The 21,348-nt window shown below is 44.3% G+C and overlaps 1 protein-coding gene across 1 annotated transcript in view; it reads left to right on the top strand.

Annotated features, from left to right (window-relative positions):
- Nucleotides 1-21,348, top strand: part of FMN2 (formin 2) — a 272,338-nt gene that overhangs the window by 46,797 nt on the left and 204,193 nt on the right. The window contains 2 exon segments of the mRNA XM_036016163.1: nucleotides 8,713-8,860; nucleotides 18,974-19,029. Coding sequence (XP_035872056.1) covers nucleotides 8,713-8,860; nucleotides 18,974-19,029 — 204 coding nt within the window.

Here is a 21,348-nt window from a genome sequence, read left to right on the forward strand (position 1 = left end):
TGTGTGGTTGCTGGGGGCTGTGGCCTGCAACCCAGGCATGTGCCCTGACTGGAATCGAACCGGCGACCCTTTGGTTCACAGGCCGGTGCTCAGTCCACTATGCCACACCAGCCAGAGCTCATGTCCTATTTTTAACAAGAGTTGCCCTTTCCTGCTTCTGTCTGTCCGTTGTCTTGATCACATTTTTGTATCCTTTTGTCCCTTTGTTTCAGGCAGAAGAGCACCCTTGGTCATTTCTTACAACATAGGCTTGTGGCAATCAATCCCCTCAGCCTCTATAGTCTGGAAAAACCTTTATCTCTTCCTATCTGAAGGGCAACTTTGCTGGATCTATTACTCTTGGCTGGTGATTTCTCTCTTTCAATAATTTGAAGATTTTATTCGACTCTCCTCTAGCTTGTGGGGTTTCTCCTGAAAAAAAAAAAAAAAAATCCAGTGAGACTCTAATGGGGTTTTGTTTACAGGCTACTGTCGTCTCTTTCCCAGCTGCCTGGAGACTTCTCTGTCATTCATTTTTGACGGCTTTAACAACGTGCTTTGGAGAAGGCCTTTTTGGGTCGAGATGATTGGGTATTCTGTTAGCTTCTCGGATGTCAGGATCCAGGTCCTTCCATGGGTTTGTGGAGGTTTTGTTGGTTATTTGTGTGGATAAAGCTGCCTGCTCCCTTCTGCTCTGTTTTGTCTTGTAGACTCACTGTTCTTATACCGCTCTCTCTGATGGCGTAGGGAAGTTCTCGTAGAGTTCTTTCTTTCTTTTTTGAAAATTCTCAATGGTCTCTCTTCTTCTGCCTGAGTCATTTCTAGATTTCTCCTTCTTCAAAAAAAGATTTTATTGATTTATTCTTAGAGAGAGGGAAGTGGAGAGAGAAAGAGAGGGGCAGAAACATCGATGTGAAAGGGAAACATTGGCTGGTTGCCTCTCATTATGCTCCGACCAGGGATGGAGCCCTCAGTCGACCCAGGCACGTGCCCTGACCGGGAATCGAACCGGCGACCTTTGGCTTGGTGGAACAGCACGCAGTCAGTGGAGCCACACAGGTCAGGGCTAGATTTCTGTCTCTACTATCCCCAGTTCTTTCCTTCGTCCGGTTGCTCTGTTTCCCAAGCTCACTAGTATCACGTTTATTGCGTTTTTCAGCTTCAGGATGTGTCTCTTTTTTGTACTTTCAATCGTTTTGGTGAAGTACTCCTTAATGTTTGTTGTTTCTGTTTTTGAGCTTGTTGAATTGCTTTCCTGAGTTTTCTTGAACCCCACTGAGGTTTTTTCAGAACTGCAATCTTGAATACTCTGTCTTATAAATGAAATCTTCCATGTCCTTCAGTTTATTCTCGGGAGAGTTTTCATTTTGTTTTCTGAATTCCCTTGTTACCTTGGTTATCTACTGTTTTTGATGGAGTATTTCTCTGCCTGGGCATTTGCAGGGAGAAAGTCTTGTTTTCTAAGTGTTTGACACTTTACTCTAGCAGGTGGATTAGTAGAGGTCTTTCACTTTCCAGGAGGTGGTGCCCAAGCACGAGTTTTTATTTTCTCTTACCTGCACTCCTGGGGCTGCTGGCATCTCTGTAGGGTGGCATCGCTTGGCTGTGAAAAATGCCCTGTATCGGCTGAGGAGGGGACCATCCCCTTTACAACCCGGTGGCCTCAGTCTGGAGGCCACCACCCCGGTGAGTTGGAAGGGGCAGCCTCTGAGCTCCCTGGCCTGTGCATTTGCGGTGCTGCCTTCCTGCAGCCAGAAGCCACCAGCAGAGCCACGCTGTCTGAACCGATCCAGCTGCCTCTGCCAGGTGGCGCCAAGACGGCCGGTGAAGGGGTGGGCAGGGGGAAGCGGGTTTGCGTGTCCACAGCTCTTTCTCTCCAATGGGATTAGTCACAATGAGCTTCTGATTGACGTAGGCTGGGAAGTTTTGAAGCCCTTTCTACATCTATCATATGAGGATTCTTTTGTTCGGCAGGGGCACGGGAAGATGGGGTGGGCGAGCTCCGGTACCCGCAGACTCTCGGCCCAGCCTCACTGTGTGCTGGCCACCCGGCCTGGGTCACTGCCTTTGCCTGTCCGGTTAGCCCAGTGGAGGCGCTCCCCGACACCTTGACACTTTCCTGTAGTCTGGGGCCACGGTGAGCACTGGGAGGCTTGCGTGCGGCCTCCATCTCTGTTCTTCCCGCCCCTTCTGGGTGCCCATTTTGCTCGGGCACGCCACAACTCAGAGGTCTCCATGCGCAGATCTCGCAGGCTGTTTGCGCGATGAGCAGAGAACCCTGTGATGAATGGCAGCTGGCCCATCTTGTTGGACCTCGGAGGGGAGGAGCCTGAGGTCTTCTCATGCCCCCAGATGGCTGACGTCACACTCGGGAGGTGTTTTTATCGGGTAATTTTCATTCGTCCTCGCACATATTTTGATGAACAATCAGTCCATAAAGGGAATTCCTTAAGCTACGTTATAATATAAAAAATGCTGACCATCTGGATGCAGGCACGTCAAACCGAATCGGGTGCCTTTCTTAAATAGTGGCTACAACTTCGGACTTTTATGAATGTACATCGCTGAAAGGAGGCCGGCGGCGAGAAGGAAACATTCAGCTACTTTGAGGCAGATCAAAAACCGTCTGTTTTGATATCCAAAGCATCACTGCAATTTTATTTTAGGATACTTTCCTGTATTGATTACCTTCAATGTATTGATTATGGATTCATGGAAGACACAAGCTCTCCAGGGGAGTTTCCTTTTAGTTCACCCATGTTGCAGCAGCTGCATTTGCAAGAGACGTGCTGGCGAGGTGCTGAGTCAGGAGACGCGTCCCAGTAATGGATACAGCTAAGTCTCTGAGCAGAGACCATGAACTGCTTCAAAGCAGGGACATTATTTTTTTAACCCTTTCAGCAGCAGCAGCAGCAGGCTGGAGCCAGCCCCAGGATGGTGAGAGAACTAATCCACGTTCGCGGGGAGCAAATAGAAGAGGTTTGTCAGAACCTTCATCCAAAGAAGACAAAGCAACATGTTTTGACCGAGAAGACGAAACTGGGAGCATCTGCAAGTTATTAGGAACCACGGAGCAAGTGATATATGGGTCAGATTATAGAGGCAACTGTTAATGATCTGAGTAAATCATATCCAGGGGAAATGAGAAGGAAAATAAGATTTAGAAAAAAACCAAAATATTTAGTTTTGTACTCAAGGAGGCTTTTGTACAGCTTTCGAAAAAGTGGCAGAACAATAGATATTTTCAATTTAAGTTTACTTACTCTTTTAAAAAACGTTTCACTTTTCCAGTTCCATGGGGAAATAATTGACAGACATCACTGTGTGAGTTTAAGGCGTACAACATGATGGTTAGATTTACATATATTTGCAATGATTACCACAATAGCTTTCATTAACAACCATCATCTTACAGATATACAATAAAAACAAATAAACTTATCCTTGTGGTGAGAATTCCAAGAGTGTTTACTCTTATTGTACTTGCTGACTTCTAGAAAATGAAAGCTGAAAATACTTTTTTCACGCTAGAAGACACGTAACTATCGACTGTAATAAAACTGAAGACTTACCTAACACTGTGCATTGTTTACCAGGTCAAACTTTGTTTTCCCTTACGCTGCTGTACTTTATAAAGCCAGTCCTTTATAGGATGGTCGTCTTCTGAGGCTGTGGGAAGGTGGATGGCTGGGTCACACTTCCCAGTGTATCCAGCGTGAAGCAGCCACTCACAGTGAATTGGCCCTGAGAACTGAAGCGTGTGTGGGGGCAGTGAGTAATCTGTGGGAGGGGGTCGCTTCATTCATGTGGTGCCGTCTTAGTCCACCAGGCATGAGCTTCATGCTTTCCTTCACTGCAGTAATAGCTTTTGCACTGTTACACTGTATGATTTATTTTTATCTTTTCCTGAAGAGTTATAATAGACAGTCCTCCTGAATGTGAAAGTAGTGCATTAGTATAATATCTACTATTGTTAGTAACTGTGGGTGGTGCTATTATCGAACCCTTACTAGAGCCGGAGACACTGGGATTTCAGAAATTACCTCGTCTTCCATGTCACAGAGGGAAAGCCGTGGTTCAGGGAGATGACTTGTTCAAACCTAAGACCAGCAAGTAGGGACTGAACTAACTTTTTTTTAAGATTTTTATTTATTTATTTATTTTTAGAGAGGGAAAGGAGGGAGATAGAGAGAGAGAGAACATCAATGTGCGGTGGCTGGGGGTCATGGCCTGCAACCCAGGCATGTTCGACTGGGAATCGAACCTGCGACACTTTGGTTGCAGCCTGTGCTCAATCCACTGAGCTATGCTAGCCAGGGCCTGGGACTGAACTAACTTTTAAAACTTCAAAAGTATCCTCTTAATTGCTTCAAGATTCTACCTCTTCTATTCTTTCATCTGGATAATGCTAGAAAATGTCTTAAAAATTTAATACGGCCAAATGATATTCAGCTTTGATTTTAAAAAATGTGGTTTTTAAGGTCTGAGAGTATAAGCTCCATATTAAAGGAAAGCATATATGTTTAGTGGGATGTAGGGGAAACCTGGCTTTCTTTTCCTACATTTGCTGTGACCTTGTGTAGTCAGCTGGCCTTCCTTAGGTATGATGTTCAGAGCATTATCAATGTTACTTAATGATATTTTTCTCAATGCCACCAACAAGGTTGTTCAGATGTATTTCTCCCTAATGTGTCATGAGGAAAGAGACATTTTAGACTTGAGGAATAAGGTGTCAAATTGAACAGAAATGGACTTGTAAATGTAGGTCAAATACTTTTAAAAATCACATAACTGCACCTCTGTCTCATGACCACATTTGATCTGTCTACTGAGAGGATGTCCCCACGGTCCGGGCCAGCTGTCCCGTGAGGGCACTGTGTGACCAGCGCACCCGTCAGTAACTGGTGAATTATTACTTAACTTTCTTCTGAACCCCTAATGCACCCCATTTGCCCACATTCTCTTACACCATCTAGTTGAGGAAATCATAGGCCAAATATTGATAACTTATGGGTTTCAATCCAGACTAACATCTCTTGAGAACCGAGCTAATTAATGGCACATTTGTGTATTTAATATTGTATGTCTTATTATCCTTTGGATTCTTAATTCTTTTTCTCATTCTTCTGTAATTACCCAAAATTCCCCAACCAAGCCCTGTGTTTGTGGTGCATGGCAAAGAGAACCCACGTGATAATTTTTCCCCAGCTGATTTCATCAGTATTTGGATCAATAGTACTGAAAGCGTGGCTAATAACATCCTCTATAAAGATAACCAGAGGAAAGAGAGAAGTTGAACGTATGTCAGATGAAGGTCGCATTTTGTCTCTGGAGGTGAGAGCCTGGTGGTGGGTCTTTATCCCACTGTGCGTTAGTGTATCGTTGCACAGAAATGGGAGTGCTTCGTTAGTAGTCCCTGTAGTACGACTTAGTATCTGGATAGTTTGAGCATTTTTACTGCATTTTTAAAAATTATGTTAAATGCTAATAGCTTTTGAATTTTTAAAAAGATTTATTTATTTATTTTTAGAGTGGGGAAGGGAGGAAGAAAGAGAGAGAGAGAGAAACATCAATGTGCGGTTGCTGGGGGCCGTGGCCTGCAACCCAGGCATGTGCCCTGACTGGGAATCGAACCTGCCAACCTTTGGTTTGCAGCCTGCACTGCTCAATCCACTGAGCTACGCCAGCCAGGGGTTGTTTTTTACTGCAATTTTTTTAAAAAAGATTATCATGGCCATTTTAAGTCCTTTCAATATAAATTGTGGAATCAGTTTGCCGTATCCAACTAAAATGCATGTGGGAAGGCTGTTTAGATTTGGCAAAGGAAACCAAACTGAGCTGGATCGTAAAACAGAGCCAGGAATGTGGCCAGTGGAAGACATTATCCTAGAACCCCCAAACCCACGGCAGGTGGGCCATATACTCATTTCAGATTTTCTGATAGACAAATCCCAAAGCAAAGACAACGGTCCCTAAGGACTCAGAAAAGCACAAATAAACTCAAAATGCCATCTAAGTCTTTAATTCTTCAGATGAAGCTTGGATGTTCTAAAGTCAGAAATAAACTAGCCTTCTGCCACCCCAACACTGTGTAGTGGGCGGGAGGTTTTCAGCAGTCCTCCTTCAGGGCTCCTAGGTCATCTTCTGGTCTTCCTTCAGGTCCCAGCCAAGCACAATTCAGTTGAAGCAGTTCCAGGCCAGGATCAGCAGGTGGCGGTAAAGAGCCCTCTGCTGGTGGCCACAGGTTTTTCCCTGTGCATTCTGGGGGTAGATTTCAGAGTATCTGTAAAGAAATGGGTGAACTGCATGCTTTTAGGCATTTTTTTAAAAAAAACCCATTTTTTCCCTCAGGCAAACTTTTGAGGTTTGATGGGAGGTTGAGCTTCTTGGGTCGTCTGGGATATAGTTACTATATTTTACCCCTCAAATGTAGATTCCCTGGCCTCTGAGCTGGGGCAGTTCTGGCTGCTTACTGGGAAGTGGGAAACCCCAGCTGAGATTTATTCCCATGAGTATGCACATCCCGTCTCCATTCACTGATGAGTCCGTCATAGGAACGGCCAAGAGCAGGGCAACAGTCCTGTCAGGGAGTAGTTGTGACTTTGTTTTATCGCACAGACCAACGGGCTGTGGAATGTTCTTGCGGATAGCACTCTCAGAAGGACGTTAAATGCCTGCAGGTGGTACCCAGACCCTCCCCCTGGCTGTAACAGTCTCAGTGAAGAGCTCTCAGAATGCCTAACTGTGAGCGTTAGTGTTTTCTAGTGGGCCCTTGAGAATAAGTGTTTGCATACTGCAGTGCTGAGTTATTTGAGGGATTATTATTTATAACTCAGTTGATAAAGATGAGAGAATACTTGTTGAAAGTAACATGTTTTCTTTTTATTTTGTGGTTTGTTTACGCCAATTTTAAGTTGTGATTTTTTAAAAAGATTTTATTTATTTTAGAGAGAGGGGAAGGGAAGGAGAGAACATTGATGTGCCAGAGGTACATCAATCGGTTGCCTCTCATAAGCCCCCTCCTGGGGGCCTGGCCTGCAACCCATGCATGTGCCCTGACTGAGAATCGAACCACAGACCTTTTGGTTCGCAGGCTGGCACTCAATCCACTGAGCCACACCAGCCAGGGCTGACATTGTGATTTTAAATCTCCCTGTATGCCTTTGCAGAAAGCCTGTATTTGTTTTTTTAACAGGAATAAATTGGCCACTTCAAACAAAGTCAAAACAGGCCTTCAGAATTTTTTTTTCTTAAAGATTTTATTTATTTATTTTTAGGGAGGGAAGGGAGGGAGAAAGAGAGAGAGAGAGAGAGAGAAAGAGAGAGAGGGAGAGAGACATTAATGTGTGGTTGCTGGGGGCCATGGCCTGCAACCCAGGCATGTGCCCTTACTGAGAATTGAACCCGCAACACTTTGGTTTGCAGCCCGCGCTCAATTCACTGAGCTACGCCAGCCAGGGAAGGCCTTCAGAATTTAAGGGAGTGGCGTGTTGCTATGGGAAACACGTCTCAGTTTGAACTGAGATACAAAGCTACGATTTGATTTGTTAAAAGACCACTTTTATTGACCTTGACTCTTATAGTTAGTTCTTCACTACTCACTGTGTGTCTGTCATAATACCCTAAAGACAACAAGGGGATACAGGACATGGTAACTGGTGGCAAGGAGCTTGTATACACCACTTGGGGAAAATACCAGAGGCATTCCCTAAATGTTAAACAGCGACAGAGATGCCAGAGAGAGAGAGCCGTGCCCGGACAGTTGAGGCCATGCTGCAGGGTTCGTTGGGTGCAAAGTGCAGTGACGGTGAGCGCCCAGGCAGGAAACCCCGCTGCTCTCATGGCATTCTGGATTGAGAGCACTCGTCCTATCAGGGAACATGTTATTCACTCTGGAATCTGAATGAGCAGTTTTCCAAGGCCTTTCCAGGGCCTCAGAGCAGCCTCCTCCGTGAGATTTCCACTCCGCGCCTTGGCAGTAGGTGCACTGCCCAGACTCCTCGCTCTGCCCAGACCCTGCCGGTCTGCGGCTGCGAGGGCCTTGCTCGGCCAGCAGATCGCCGTCCAGTTCTTTCGGTCTTGGCAGCCTCGTTTCCTTCTTCATGGTTTCCCTCCCAGACAGTCCCCAGTCTGCACCCCAGATAGGTGGGTTTCCTGGGCCTTTTGTGTGGAAGGAAGGCCAGGAAGTGGTTCTGTCCTGGGATGCCCAAGGACAGCGTGTCCTTGGACTTTGCCTGAAGTGTTTAAACAGATTTTAAAGGGACAGCATGTTCAAATGGATGAAAGAGGCCCGTCCAAGAAGCTCTCCTGTGAAGTGTCTGGATACTCGGATTTCATAGTTCCCTGCGGGCCCACGTGGTGTCTGTACTTCCAAAGAAACATTTCCATTTCTCCGTGAAAAAGAAGTTGAGACAAGCCTGGTTAAGAAATGGAATGACCATGTGAAAGAATGTGTGTTAAAACTGTGTACTGAATAGGATTTAGTGTTTTATATATATACTGGGGTGGGCAGAAGTAGGTTTACAGTTGTAATACACATACATAATACAATAATGAGTAAATAATACAAGAATAAACTCTGTGTCACGTCCTCCCGACTGTAAACCGCCCCCGTACCCACACATTACACACATATATTTACGTGAGAAATGATGTCGCCATGTATCCGTCAAGACGACGTCATGTCTGTGATCGCATTAATGGCTTTACACTTTTCTTTATTTTTAAATGCAGCAAGATCAACTTTACACCTGGGCTGCCGTGAGTCAGCCCACGCACTCGCTGGACGACACGGAAGGGCAGTTCCCCAGGCGAGCCCCGTCTGTCCGGCCACCACCCGACGTGCCTGGCGAAGAACGCAGGCCCGAGCATGCTGAAACAGGTAGGCCCCCTGGCGACCGTGGACGTTCTGACCGTGTGTGACAGCGTGTGACGGCATGTGATGGTGTGCTCCCTGGGTGGTAGTGAGTTTGCGTTTCTCTTCAAGGTATTTCTCAGATCATCATCTGCAGGTGACAGGGGACATCCCCAGGAGGCTTGTGAAACAGAAAATTCTCATGCTCCACCGTCCAGGCTGCTGAGTCGGAATTCATTCTGGGGGTCGGGACCCTGGAGCTGTCCGGTTACTGCTGTGTCTACTGAAGGGGGAGATCCCCGGCGTGCAGCTGCAGCCGCCCCCCGAGACTCAGTGTTCACCTGGGGAACTGTAGCTCCCAACAGCGACACCGTGTGAGAGACAGGATGTAGGAGACATTGGCTCTGAGTGTCTTAACACAGAGTGGAATCGATCGAGGGCCAAGACAGACTTCCTTATGCACAGGTCTTCGGAGATGAGGGGATTCTAACTTAACACCTGAAGACAAATGCAGCACCTGAAGGCACATTTCGTTTCAGAAGGAAAAGCACAGAACTGAAAGCACTGATCCCATTAAATACACTGCTCTATTGGTTTACATTAAAAATTAATTCCCAGTAGGAAGTGGCTAGGTGTTGATATACAGTTGTGCATATGGTGATGTTTCAGTCAATGACGGACCACGTGTAGAGCGGTAGGATTGAGAGGTTCCCATCCCAGAGTGATGCTGTAGCCGTGAGAAAGCTGCCATGCAGCCCTTGCGTTACCACTTGTGGGCGGCGATGGTGGCGGAAGCGAACCTGTTGTGCCACCTCCTGTGTCCAAGTACAGCCCGTACAGTTGTGTACAGTACACCGTACTTGAGCATAACAACTGTTATGAGTTTCTGTTTGCTACCGCACTATACTATTTATCATCATTTAGTTATTTAATTTTCTATTAATTTGATTGGGGTGACACATAAATTTCAGGTGCACGACTTTATGATATGTCTGCAGAGTCCCTTGTGCGCTCGCCGCCTGACGTCTGGTCTTCTGTCACCATATACTTGACCCTCTTTGTGCGTTTTGTCCTGGCCCCACCCTGTCCCCCTCTGGTAACCACCCTTCTATTGTCTGTATCTGTGAGATTTTTGTAAAAATTTATTTTGTTGCTTTTTGTTTAATACCCCACATATGAATGAAATCGTACAGTTTTTGTTCTCTTTTGTCTGACTCATTTCACTTAGCAAAGTAACCTCAAGATCCATCCATGTTGTCACAAATGAGAACACCTCACCTTTTTAACGGCTGAGTAGTATTCCATTGTATCTGCGTACTGCATCTTCATCCAGTCATCCACTGAATTATGTTTGGGTTGTTTCCATTATTTTGGCTATTGTAAATAATGCTTCACTGAACACAGGGGTGCGTGTATCTTCATCAGTTAGTGTCTTCAAATTGTTGGGTGGATACTCAGAAGAGGAATTGCTAGGTCATATGGTAGGCTTGGAAAGTTCTAATCAATTATTATTTTGAGTAGGTTCTCGGTTCTCTTTTCCCTGTTTTCTACTTCTGGTATACCTACCATCCTTAGGTTGCTCTTTCTAATGTAGTCAGATAGTTCTCACAGTGTTTTTTTTCATTTAGTTCTATTCTCTCTCTTCTTTCTCTTGGGTCATTTCTGTATTTCTGTCTTCAAGTTCGCTAATTCTCTCTTGCATTTGGACTTCTTTATTCCCAGTGCTCTCCAAAGCATCCCTCATGGCACTTATTGAGCTCTTCAGCTCCAGAATTTCTTTCATTTTTATATTTTCAGTACCTGTAAGTACTCTCTATGTTCATTAATTTTATTCCTGAGCTCTTTGAACTGCCTTTCTGAGTTTTCTTATATTCAATATATGTTTAAGTTTTTAAGTTTCTTCATAACTGCGATTTTGAATTCTCTGTCTTTTCAGTTGGTCTTCCATGACTTTGGTTTCTGGAGACTTCATTTCATTTCTGTGTTCCAAAGCTACCTTGCTTGTTCATGGTGTCTGATGGATTGTCTACTTGTCCATGCATTTGAGATACTGACTTCTGGTTTATCTACCGTTTTGCTCTCAACGAATCAGCAGGTTGATAGGTAGGGTACTTTCTTCTGCTTTTCATTAAATAGTGTTGTAGTGCATTTTTTTTTGTTTTCTCTTACCTGGGCTCTTTGTGCCTCTGGGTTTGTGGTGGAGCTGCATCGCTTCAGTGAGGGAAAGTGCCACATAACCCCTGGGATGATTGGTGTCCCTTTTGTGACCAGTGACCTTGATTATGGTGGCAGAGTTGGGTGCAGGGTGGAGAACTGGTGTTGCAGTTCCAAGAGAGCTGCCTCCATTTCCTGTGGTGGTTTTGACTTGACTAGGCTCTTTGGGGTGTGTTGTGGGTGGAGGAGGCAAGACTGCTGTCTGTGGCTCCACCCCTTCCTGTCATGGCTGTGGAAGACACTGCTGGTTGTTTACAGCTTCCCAGCCAGCTCCCCCTGGTCCTGCCAGGATAGGGAGGTGGTGTGGGCAGTCACCTTTCCAGGAGTAAAACTGCTTCTGCCCCTCTTATGGTGGAGGCTACAGAGTGGGGGCTGCAGCTCAGCTTCCGTCACTACTGCCCGGGTAGTCTCCTAAACCCATCTGTGGCCGCCATCCCTGGTCTCACCCCACTTCTCTGCTTGTCCCAATAGGCCCTCCTCAGACGTCCTGATGCGTGCATCTTCCTGACACACTTGTGTGTTGGATACAGGGTCCTTGGTTGAGTGATAGTTGTCTGACTTATTGTAAATGTAAGGGGAGAAACAGTGGAGTCTTCTCTGTCGGCCATGATGCCGAAGCCCCTTGTCATTATTTATGTGCTTTTTTCTACTTACAGGAAACATCTTTGCTGTGAAGCAGTGTGCTGAGTTACACTGGCTGCAGTCTCGTGCATCTCCCGTGACTGTGCGTCTTGAATGCATTGTTTTCTCTCGTGCCTGATTTAACCTTGTGTTGTTTTGTGCGGTGACGTGCTTTATGGGCTCGTAACCTGCGAGCAGTAGCCTGGACCACACAGCCTAGGCGTGCAGTGGGCTGTGCCACCTGGGTTTGTGTAGTTCTCTCTGTGATAGCACAACGATGAAAGCACTTAACCACGTGTTTCTCAGAATGTGTCCCTGTGGTTAAGTGGCACATGGCTGTAGTAGGATTGATCAGTTGCCCTGAGAGTTCTTTTAATAGTGGTTCCTGTCTTGTGTTTTACATCACTGGTTAGGCTGATATCTTCATTTCCTCTTCCCTGGGGTGTCTATCTTTCTCAACTTTTCCAACTGAAACATTTATATTATCATCTAAAATTTTAGGGCATTTAAAAAACACCTGTGAAACTGTGTTTGAAAGTTAATCAGGGGTCATCGGAATTCTAGTTTGGTGAATGATGATTGTTGGAATTGATACTAGGAAGTTTGCCATCTAATTTTTATCATTGTTGGATGTAGTTTGTAAAATGCCAGAGCAAATCATATTTAACGTAATAATTTGCCTCCTTTTAAAATATGCGTTCTTGAAGAGGACGATGGAGGTAAGTAACAATAATTCCCCACGGTGCCTTGTTTCACTCCAGCTGGTCCGTCACCAATGGCAGCAGCGATAGACCGTTCTTTGTTCCATGTGCTTGTGGCGCTGTCTGCACGTTTCCTGCTGTGACCCCGTGGGGCGTTCTCACTCTGGGGGGGCCACACCGCCCAGCCAGTTGTAAGAGCGAGAATGTTTATAATACAGTGAAAAACTTGTCTAGAGCCTACGGCTTTTAAAAAAATATACCCATTGCAAACTTTGCTAACATTTATTTATTACTAGATACCCTGCTGGGCAGTGCACTTAACAACTTCTTGCTGCACACTGTTGTGTGGCGACGTCATGGTTGACACTGCCACTGTGTGTGACAGGGAGACCCTTTCCGTGTTCATGTAAAGTGAAAGAGTCCAATCATTTTTTTCAAAGAGGAAAGACTAGCAGTTCTATTTTAGAAAGTGGGGAACTTTTATTTTAGCCTTTTTTTTTGGGGGGGGGAGGTTATCTAGCTCGTCCTAATAGTGTTTACTATTTCGCATGTCCAGCTAATTCAGATTCGTGGTGCTGCCTCTTCTGCTTTTCTTGTAGATCTCGCTTTAATTTTTTCATGATTCCTTCTGTGAAAGAGGCTTTTCTTCTCCTCCTCCTATTGACCGAGGTACCGGCCCTCCTCTGCAGGCATCTGCAGTGCAGAGGCCAAGGCGAGGCCTTGGGGTCCTCCCGCTGGTGAGCACAGGAGGGCTGCAGGTTCCCGTGCATCTTCCCCTCCCATCCTGATCCCCTACAGCGGGCCTTGTCTCCACAGAAGAGCCCGGGGTGTTAAAATCGACCTTCTGTAGAGTATAGAATGCCGCCTGGAAGGTTAAGGCTAGCTGGACAGGAAATAAGGGCGCGACATGCTCCAAAAACTGGTGGCAGAAACCGTTCCTAAGAAGAAATCCTTTTCATGTGTCTTGTTTCCTCTTCATCTTTTCTCTCCAGTTACCTTTATTTGTACAATGCAACCCTCCCCCAGGATTGTCCTTTTTTCTGGAGTCTCACAGCATTATATCTGTATATTACTAATATCTCTATTATTTGAATTTTTATGTGTTGTAGTTTGTCTGCTTATCCCTATCTGCCGTCTTTGTAGATTCCAACATTTCCACACCTTTGGACACATAGAATATACTTAAACATTTGAGTGAATAAATGAACATTTCTTTTGAAAAAGACCTAAGTAATAAATTATCTCTTCAGCACATGAATACAAACATTTTAGGGAGAGTTTTGTGCGTCCAATACAAACTCTCTGAGGCATCCTGTGGAACATTTTAGAGGCTCAAAACTAAGTTTCAAAGGTTATTCAATAGCTTTACACAAAATCAAAGAAATGATTCACTTTAGTTTTCAAATTTATGGAGAACAAGAGCTAGATGTCCAGATGTGAGCAGGGACTTGATTATTCTTGCTGCATCTTTGGGAAATTGCATCCCTTATCTTGCTTTGAAAATATGAATGGCCAAGAGAGTGAACGTAGGAATGATTTTTGAGAAAGGCAATTTGGGCACAGGAAATTCTGGAGAAAAATATATGGACAGAGAGCCGGCAGAAGCATGGCAGAATCTATTTGTGTAAAAATTCTAAAAAGTATATTTACATGCTGGCTGAAAGAACTGGAACCCAACTTTGCTCCAAAAAAAAAAAAAAAAAAAGGTTGGAGCCGCTTATAAATATCTAAGGTGTGGAAAGGATTACACATGAAAACAGATCAAACGGAAAGGAATTTCGGCTGGAACAATAAAAGGAAGCTGAGGTTAGCTAACACATTGAAATGTATTTCAGAAAGACCTGCCGTTTCCTTTTTTTTTAAAGATTTTATTTATTTATTTTTAGAGAGGGAAGGGAGGGAGATAGAGAGAGAGAGAGAGAAACATCAATGTGCGGTTGCTGGGAGTCATGGCCTGCAACCCAGGCATGTGCCCTGACTGGGAATCGAACTTGTGACACTTTGGTTCGCAGCCCGCGCTCAATCCACTGAGCTACGCCAGCCAGGGGGACCTGCCGTTTTCAAAGGTGGTTGGAAACGTACCCCTCAGATTTAGAGAAGAAGGTGAAGTGGGAACCATTAATTCTGTATCATCTCCTGCACCCACGAGACTGAGAGCAACAGTCTCTCAGAGAAGCACTGTTGTGGCCTCTCCTATTGTAAAGAGGTGTTTCTGGTGGGCCCTAAGAAAAGGGATTCCGTGCGGTGTAGTGCAAACACAGTGTCATCGGCTCACGCCCAGGTGAGGTCCAACTACTTTAACACTCGTTCAGCTGAGACCACGCAGAAGTTCCACGAGGGGCCGGGGGAGGGCTCCAGAGCGTTCTGTGTCTGGACATCGCTCTTGACCGAGCGGTAAATGTACCAGAACAGCTTGACTGGGTCTCCTATATGTCAGTCTCCATTTTCTTTTTTGTTTTTATTTTTTTGGGAAATCTGCCTCCATTTCCCCCGTACATATGAGAGGTAAGTGTGTGTGTAGATATTTTTGTTGGTAATAAGGGGCAGGTCTGCACTGTGCAATAGTCCATACGCAGAGCAGAGCGCTGGCCCTTTTAGGAAGCTTACATGTTCAGCCCTGCCCTCACTTGTGGAAGGACCCGGTGTACTAGAAGTAAGAACATCTACCATCCGTGAGGCAGCTAAGCATAAGTCATGCCATTTAAATGAAGTTTAATGAATTATCTTTCAATTAAATTGACTACATTTAAGTAGAGTTGATGTATACCATTAAAGAAGCTTTAATTTAATAAGGCTATAGATTAGTGCATTTTAACTGAAACTGCGAGTGTTAGAAACTACTTAATTCACTTTTGGAAGGACTATTTTGTGTATGTTAAAGGGTCTATTTGAATTATTTTTCAGTCAAAGCAGAGGGACATAGCTTACTAATTTTTTTTTGCTATCCTCTCTCTGCAAATGTAAAATTCCCCCAAGTGCATTTTGTTTTATGAACCATAATCTTATTTTGTGATGACGGATCATTTCTGAAATGTATTTGGAATTGCGAGAAGACCAGATTTTAGGTTATGCTTGGATTTTGTGAGCTAACTTGAACGGAATGGAACCTTTAAAAATTTGTCTGGAATGTTCTTTCCCCAACTGTGCTTCAAAGTAATGTTTTCTAAAAAACAGTCTGGTTTCTCATTCTTAAGAAGAGTGAGCGCAGTTGGCAGTTTTCAACGTGCCCTTGAGAGAGCGCTCACCGGTTCCTCTGTAAACACAAGCGCCCCAGTGGATGAATATTTCATGGGGATGGTCTGGCAGGCCCAGAACAGAGTAGAAGGTGGTTCCCCAATGCACCCTGGGTCCTGGGAGGGCAGTGCTGGTGCCACGTGCCACCGAGTTTGGATCAGGAGTGATCGTTCTAAGGAGGATGTTTGCACTGAGCGGATTTCTCAAGTACACCTGCCAAGGGCCTGTTTGACTGGAGCCAGCTCAGTGGCCAGCAATTCCTCCAAAAACTACAACTAGATATACCGTGTGATCCAGCAATCCCACTTCTGGGTATTTACCCAAGGAAACGAGACCACTAATTTGAAAAGATATATGTACCCCCGTGCTCATTGCAGCATTATTTACTGCAGCCAACATACGGAAGCAAGCGAGTGTTCACCACTGGCAAATGGATAAAGATGTGCTATGTGTTCAGAGTGGAATACTGTGCAGCAGTGAAAAAGAATGAAATCTTGCCATTTGCAACACCATGGATGGACCTAGAGGGTATCATACTAAATGAAATGTCAGACAGAGAAAGACAATTACCATATGGTTTCACTTATATGTGGAAAACAAGACAAAACAAGCAAAGCAAGCACAGACTCATAGAAACAGAGACCAAAGGGGTGGTTACCAAAAGGGAGGGCGTGAAGAGATGGGTGGGAAGGGGAATTTAGTCCATAATATCGTGATGAACTTACGCAGCGACAGATGATTGCCAGAAATAGTGGGGTGATCACACGGTAAAACAGAAAAATGTTGGGTCACTCATATACCTAGTATAAGGGTCCATACCAGCTACTCTTACATGAAAAAGTAAAAAGTTGTAAACACAGAAACAGAGAGAGAGAAAAGGAGAAGACAAAACAGAAGGCAGTTTACTTGCCCTGTGCTCCACGTGCTGTCTCTCTGCACACACCGTGCTCGCCTTCTCGGGCTCCTCCCTCCCCGGCTCTCCCCTGCGCCCTCCCTTTCTCGCTCCTTCTCACGTTTATTCTCTGTCATCTTCCTTCTTCACAATCATTTCTCCTTCTGCTCCTCACTGTTCTCTGTCATCGTTCCGTGGTTTTTAGTGCAGTTATCCTGTGCGTCTTGTTCATCTCCAATCCTGCACCCTCCAAACGCCTGCATCTCAGCTTGGGGGTTTGAAGAGAGTATCTTGATACATTTCCCTTAGATGTGGTAACACACTGATTCAAGGGGATAAAAAGCCTAGTGGAAGGGATCGGGATGGGAGAATTAATTCAATTCTGCTCACCATCAAATGAACTGAGAGTTCAGGTGTAGTGTTCAGAATACTGGCTGATGCATCTCAGTAGCTGACTGTCCAGGTAAACGGCACACATTCTTATGTACTGTCAGAGCCCAGAAGTTTGCTTTTTGGGGCAGGCAGTCATGTCTGGGACTATAGAAAAAACCTAGGAAATGTATGCATTTGTAAAGTGAACAACTATTTGTCTTCTACCAGTTCTATCTAAATAGCGAAAAGAGTAAGAGAATTTTCTCCGTCGATGCAAAGCCCCAGAATCTCATCTTGGGTCTGTAGTCTTTGGGGAGTGGGGGGTTGGTGATGCCTAAGAGCAGAAAACAAAAGTGTTCCAGAGTTTGCTTTAATACTAACTGTTGACTTGCTTTGTTGGTGAAGATATTCATTGGAAATTGGCTAACTGGGGTGTTAAGGTCAGAGTACAGATCTGTGAGCTAAGAGAGAAGAGGTCCGTTGGGATGAACTCAGTGGAATGTAGTATTGGGAAGATGGTTGTGTTTCAAGGCTACTTGTTGATACTCTATCACCACAGTGACATCCGTTGGTGATTAATTCATGCTATTCTCAATGATTTCTTCTAAACGGCGTACCCTTAGCCGAGGGGCAGGGAGTAGCTAATGGCAAGTGGTATCTACGTTGTCTGTTATCAAATTCCCTCTCCTCCCTCCTCACGTCACCCACTCTTTGTGGTGGCACCCACTTTCATGGTTGGGTCATCCTCTTGATCACTTCTTTTGTTCCCTCCTACAATACTCTTATTGTAAACACCTACTGTGTGCCGGGTCCTATTCTAGAAGCAGGGGATACAATGAGGAAGAAAGTGCCCCCTAGCTTACAAAGAAAACCCTATCCCTTAGGTTTTCAGCATGAAGTATTGGCAGTCTCATAAATCCCAGAGGGATGGGCCAGAGGATCAAAATCCCTTATTACTCAATGCCTCTTGGTGACAGTGTTCATCATCCCTCACTGAAATCGGAAGGTAATTTGTCAATAATCATATAAGCCACCCAAGATCCCATCCCTCAAGATTGGTGAGCTGTGTTCCATCATTGTGCAGACTCAGCTAAGTGAATAATCTAAAAGGTGAATTTCTTAGCAAGTATTTTTCTGGCACAAAATAGAAACTAGCCGTTGAGAAAAGTAATTATGATTATGTGTCAAGAAGGGCACAGGCCTATTCCAATTCTAAAAGTAACTAATGACATGAGTGGTGGTCACCATATACGAGTCTTGTCCAGAAGATGCCCAGCCATGTAATATGACAAATAGAGACATTCGTTGAAGAAGATACAAGATACAAAAACACTGTACATAGGACAATGACACCTCCATCCCCTTCAAGGTAGGACCTCACACAGTCCTCCCAATCACCATATAGTGCCCATTGTATTTTCCTGAATCTCTTTGACGATCTGAAATCTCTTCCCTTTCAAAGGTGATTTTAGTTTTAGGAAAAGCCAGAATTTGCAGGGCACCAAATCGGGGTGGTAGCGGGGCTGAGTCATCTGGGTGATTTGACCTTTCATCAAAAAACTCTGCATGAGACGTGATGCATGGGGAGCGTGTTGTCGAGATGAAGCTGTCAATCACTAGTTGCCCACAGCTGTGGTCTTCTGAATCATCTGAATAGTTTCTGTGGAGGAATGTTCAAGCTTAATGCAAAATTTGATGCAGATTTGTTGCTCTCCTTGCACAGTCATTTTGAATGCAATGGCCACATGGTACACATGCTCACTCTACAGTGTCTACCACCCCCACTGACTGGTACAGTGAAGTCATCATTATTCACGCATGCACATTCCGGTTCACTCCCCTTGGCTGCCAGGCTACATCAGTGTCACCCAAACTGTTCTTGTTATTTTAACAATGGCCGGACTTTTCCTGGATAGATCTCATATGTGTTTCGTATATTGAAAATCGGTCCTATTCTCACTATACATACGAAAAGTACAATTGGAAGATAAACTGGGTGTTTTGGGTACTTATGGTTAAAGATTTTAGTTCATTTTGTTTTCTGATTGAAGAGAGTGGAACATTTGTTCTTTAATATATTGACTGTCATCTTCCTTTCCAACCCAGAATCCCAACCTGCTGTTTCGGAAACTCTGAAAAACTGTTCAGACGCTGTTCAGCAGGTAAGAAGATCTTATTAGGATGTCAAATCCCTTTCTCTCTTGTTTGTTTTAAAATTGTGACAGGCCCTGGCTTCTTTTTATCTGTCCAGCTAGCCAGGCTGCACTTGCTTGGTTCACTCAGTCTGCCGGGGGATTCAGCCTGGCAAGAAGGGGTGTTTTCTTCATTTAGACTTTGCGCAGAAAATCAGCCTTGAAGTGGAACTGAGAACAAGCTTTGCAGAAGCTGCATCATTCTCTATCCAGCCAGAGCCGGGCCTCCAACATCTGGGTCCTACAGGGCACGGTGGCCCCTCCAGGAGCCGGCCTGTGGACATGGGCTTGACCTGACTCATATTCACGTGGGTGTGACTTTTAAAAAAGTCCATCAGAGGTTTTCTAAAATCAAATAATATTCTTAAGTTGCTTTGGTAGATGAAACAGTAGCAAGCGTCTGCTTAATTTTAATGGTAACTTTTTTTCTGTTACTAAAAAGACACATTTTATGTTTTTTTTCCTTGTACCAGAAAGGACTTAAGACTAAAAAAAAAAAAATCTTTGAGAAAGGAAATGCTTATATAGAATAATAATTGTGGATAGCAATTGCTCTTTTGGACATAGAACCATTTAAAAATTTTTATTTATACATTCTCCCAAGTATGCTTTTGAAAGTAACTTAGGGTTAGAAATTATAAAGAATTACTAAGTAAGAAGAGTGTCTATTCTCTTGAGTGGGAAACAAGAACACTCATGCCTGAGTTCTAGGCTAAGTTCTGTATGTAGTTAGCATGTGCAATGTAACAGGCTCTTTGGGGCAAAGTGTTCTGCTCTGTAAAATTAAAGAATCTCACAAGTTTTGAGAATTTTCCAAGTATAAAATGATTTCCCTTAAAAAAAAAAAAAAAAAAAAAAAAAGCAGTCCTGAATCATACATGAAGGTAGTGCTCCCCCTGGAGGATAGCTAAGAATATAACATCGGGGCCAGGAAGTTCATGTTGTAGTTCACTGTTGCTTTTCAAAAACTAGGTTAAACCATTATTGTAAGAGGAAAGATATCCTAAAGCATAGTGTCATAAAACAGGTTTTCCCAGTGTTTTTTCCCTTTTTTGTTGTCATGTGGTGGACTCGGCTGATGGTTATTTAGTTGGCCTTGTAGTGATTAGCCGATGTGAAGAAGATGAAGAAAGAAAAAGAGGTAAAGAGAAATAAAGTTTGAAATAATGAGGAAAAGTAGTGCCCTCAAAATATAATTGTTTTTCAGCTTAAAAAGTTTTTGGTGGGGGGGGCACAACTAAATTGTGATTTGAGATCCTGTATTAGATGCTTCTAAATTCTTATTTCCAAGGCATATATTACTAAATTCTTTGTTGCATGAGGTTTGTCCAGAAAGTATCCAACCATGCGCTATGAGAAATAGAGACTTTATTTATTTATTTATTTATTTATTTATTTCTAGAGAGGGAAGGGAGGGAGATAGAGAGAGAGAGAGAGAGAGAAACATCAATGTGCAGTTGCCGGGGGCCGTGGCCTGCAACCCAGGCATGTGCCCTGACTGGGAATTGAACCTGTGACACTGATTCACAGCCCAAGCTCAATCCACTGAGCTATGCCAGCCAGGGCAGAAATAGAGACATTTATTGATGAAGATACAAGATTCAAGAAACATTGTATGTAGGACAATGATGCCCCAGTCCCCTTCAAAGTAGGCACCTTGGGACCTCACAGAGTTCTCCAAATTACCGTCAGCTGCCCCATCATATTTTCCTGAATCTCACTGATGGTCTGAAATCTCTTCCCTTTCAAAGGTGATTTGAGCTTTGGGAAAAGCCAGAAATCACAGGGCACCAAATCTGGACTGTAGACGGGCTGAATCACCTAGGTGATTGGATGTTTCACCAAAAAACTCTGCAGGAATCGTTATTGGGAGAACCTGTAATAGTGATGAAGCTGCCAATCACCAGTTGCCCATAGCTGTGGCCTTTTGAATCACTGAGTAAGTTCTGTGGAGGAATGTTCAAGCTTAGTGCAAAATCGGATGCAGATCCGTGGCTCTACTCACTCAGTCACATTTTGAATGTGATGGCTACACAGTGCACGTGCTCACTCAACAGCATCTACCGCCCCCACTGACTGGTACAGTGAAGTCGTCCTTGTTCACACATGTGCATTCCAGTCCACTCTCCTTGGCTGCCAGGTTACATGGATGTCACGCAAACCGTCCTCATTATATTAACAATGGCTGGGCTTTTTCTGGACAGAACTCATTTATGATAGTGCCAAAGAAAACCTGGACAAGCAATCTGTACTATCAATAACGATAAAACATATACAACATTGCTCTAT

The sequence above is a fragment of the Phyllostomus discolor genome, chromosome 15 (assembly GCF_004126475.2).
Source record: "Phyllostomus discolor isolate MPI-MPIP mPhyDis1 chromosome 15, mPhyDis1.pri.v3, whole genome shotgun sequence".
NCBI lineage: Eukaryota > Metazoa > Chordata > Mammalia > Chiroptera > Phyllostomidae > Phyllostomus > Phyllostomus discolor.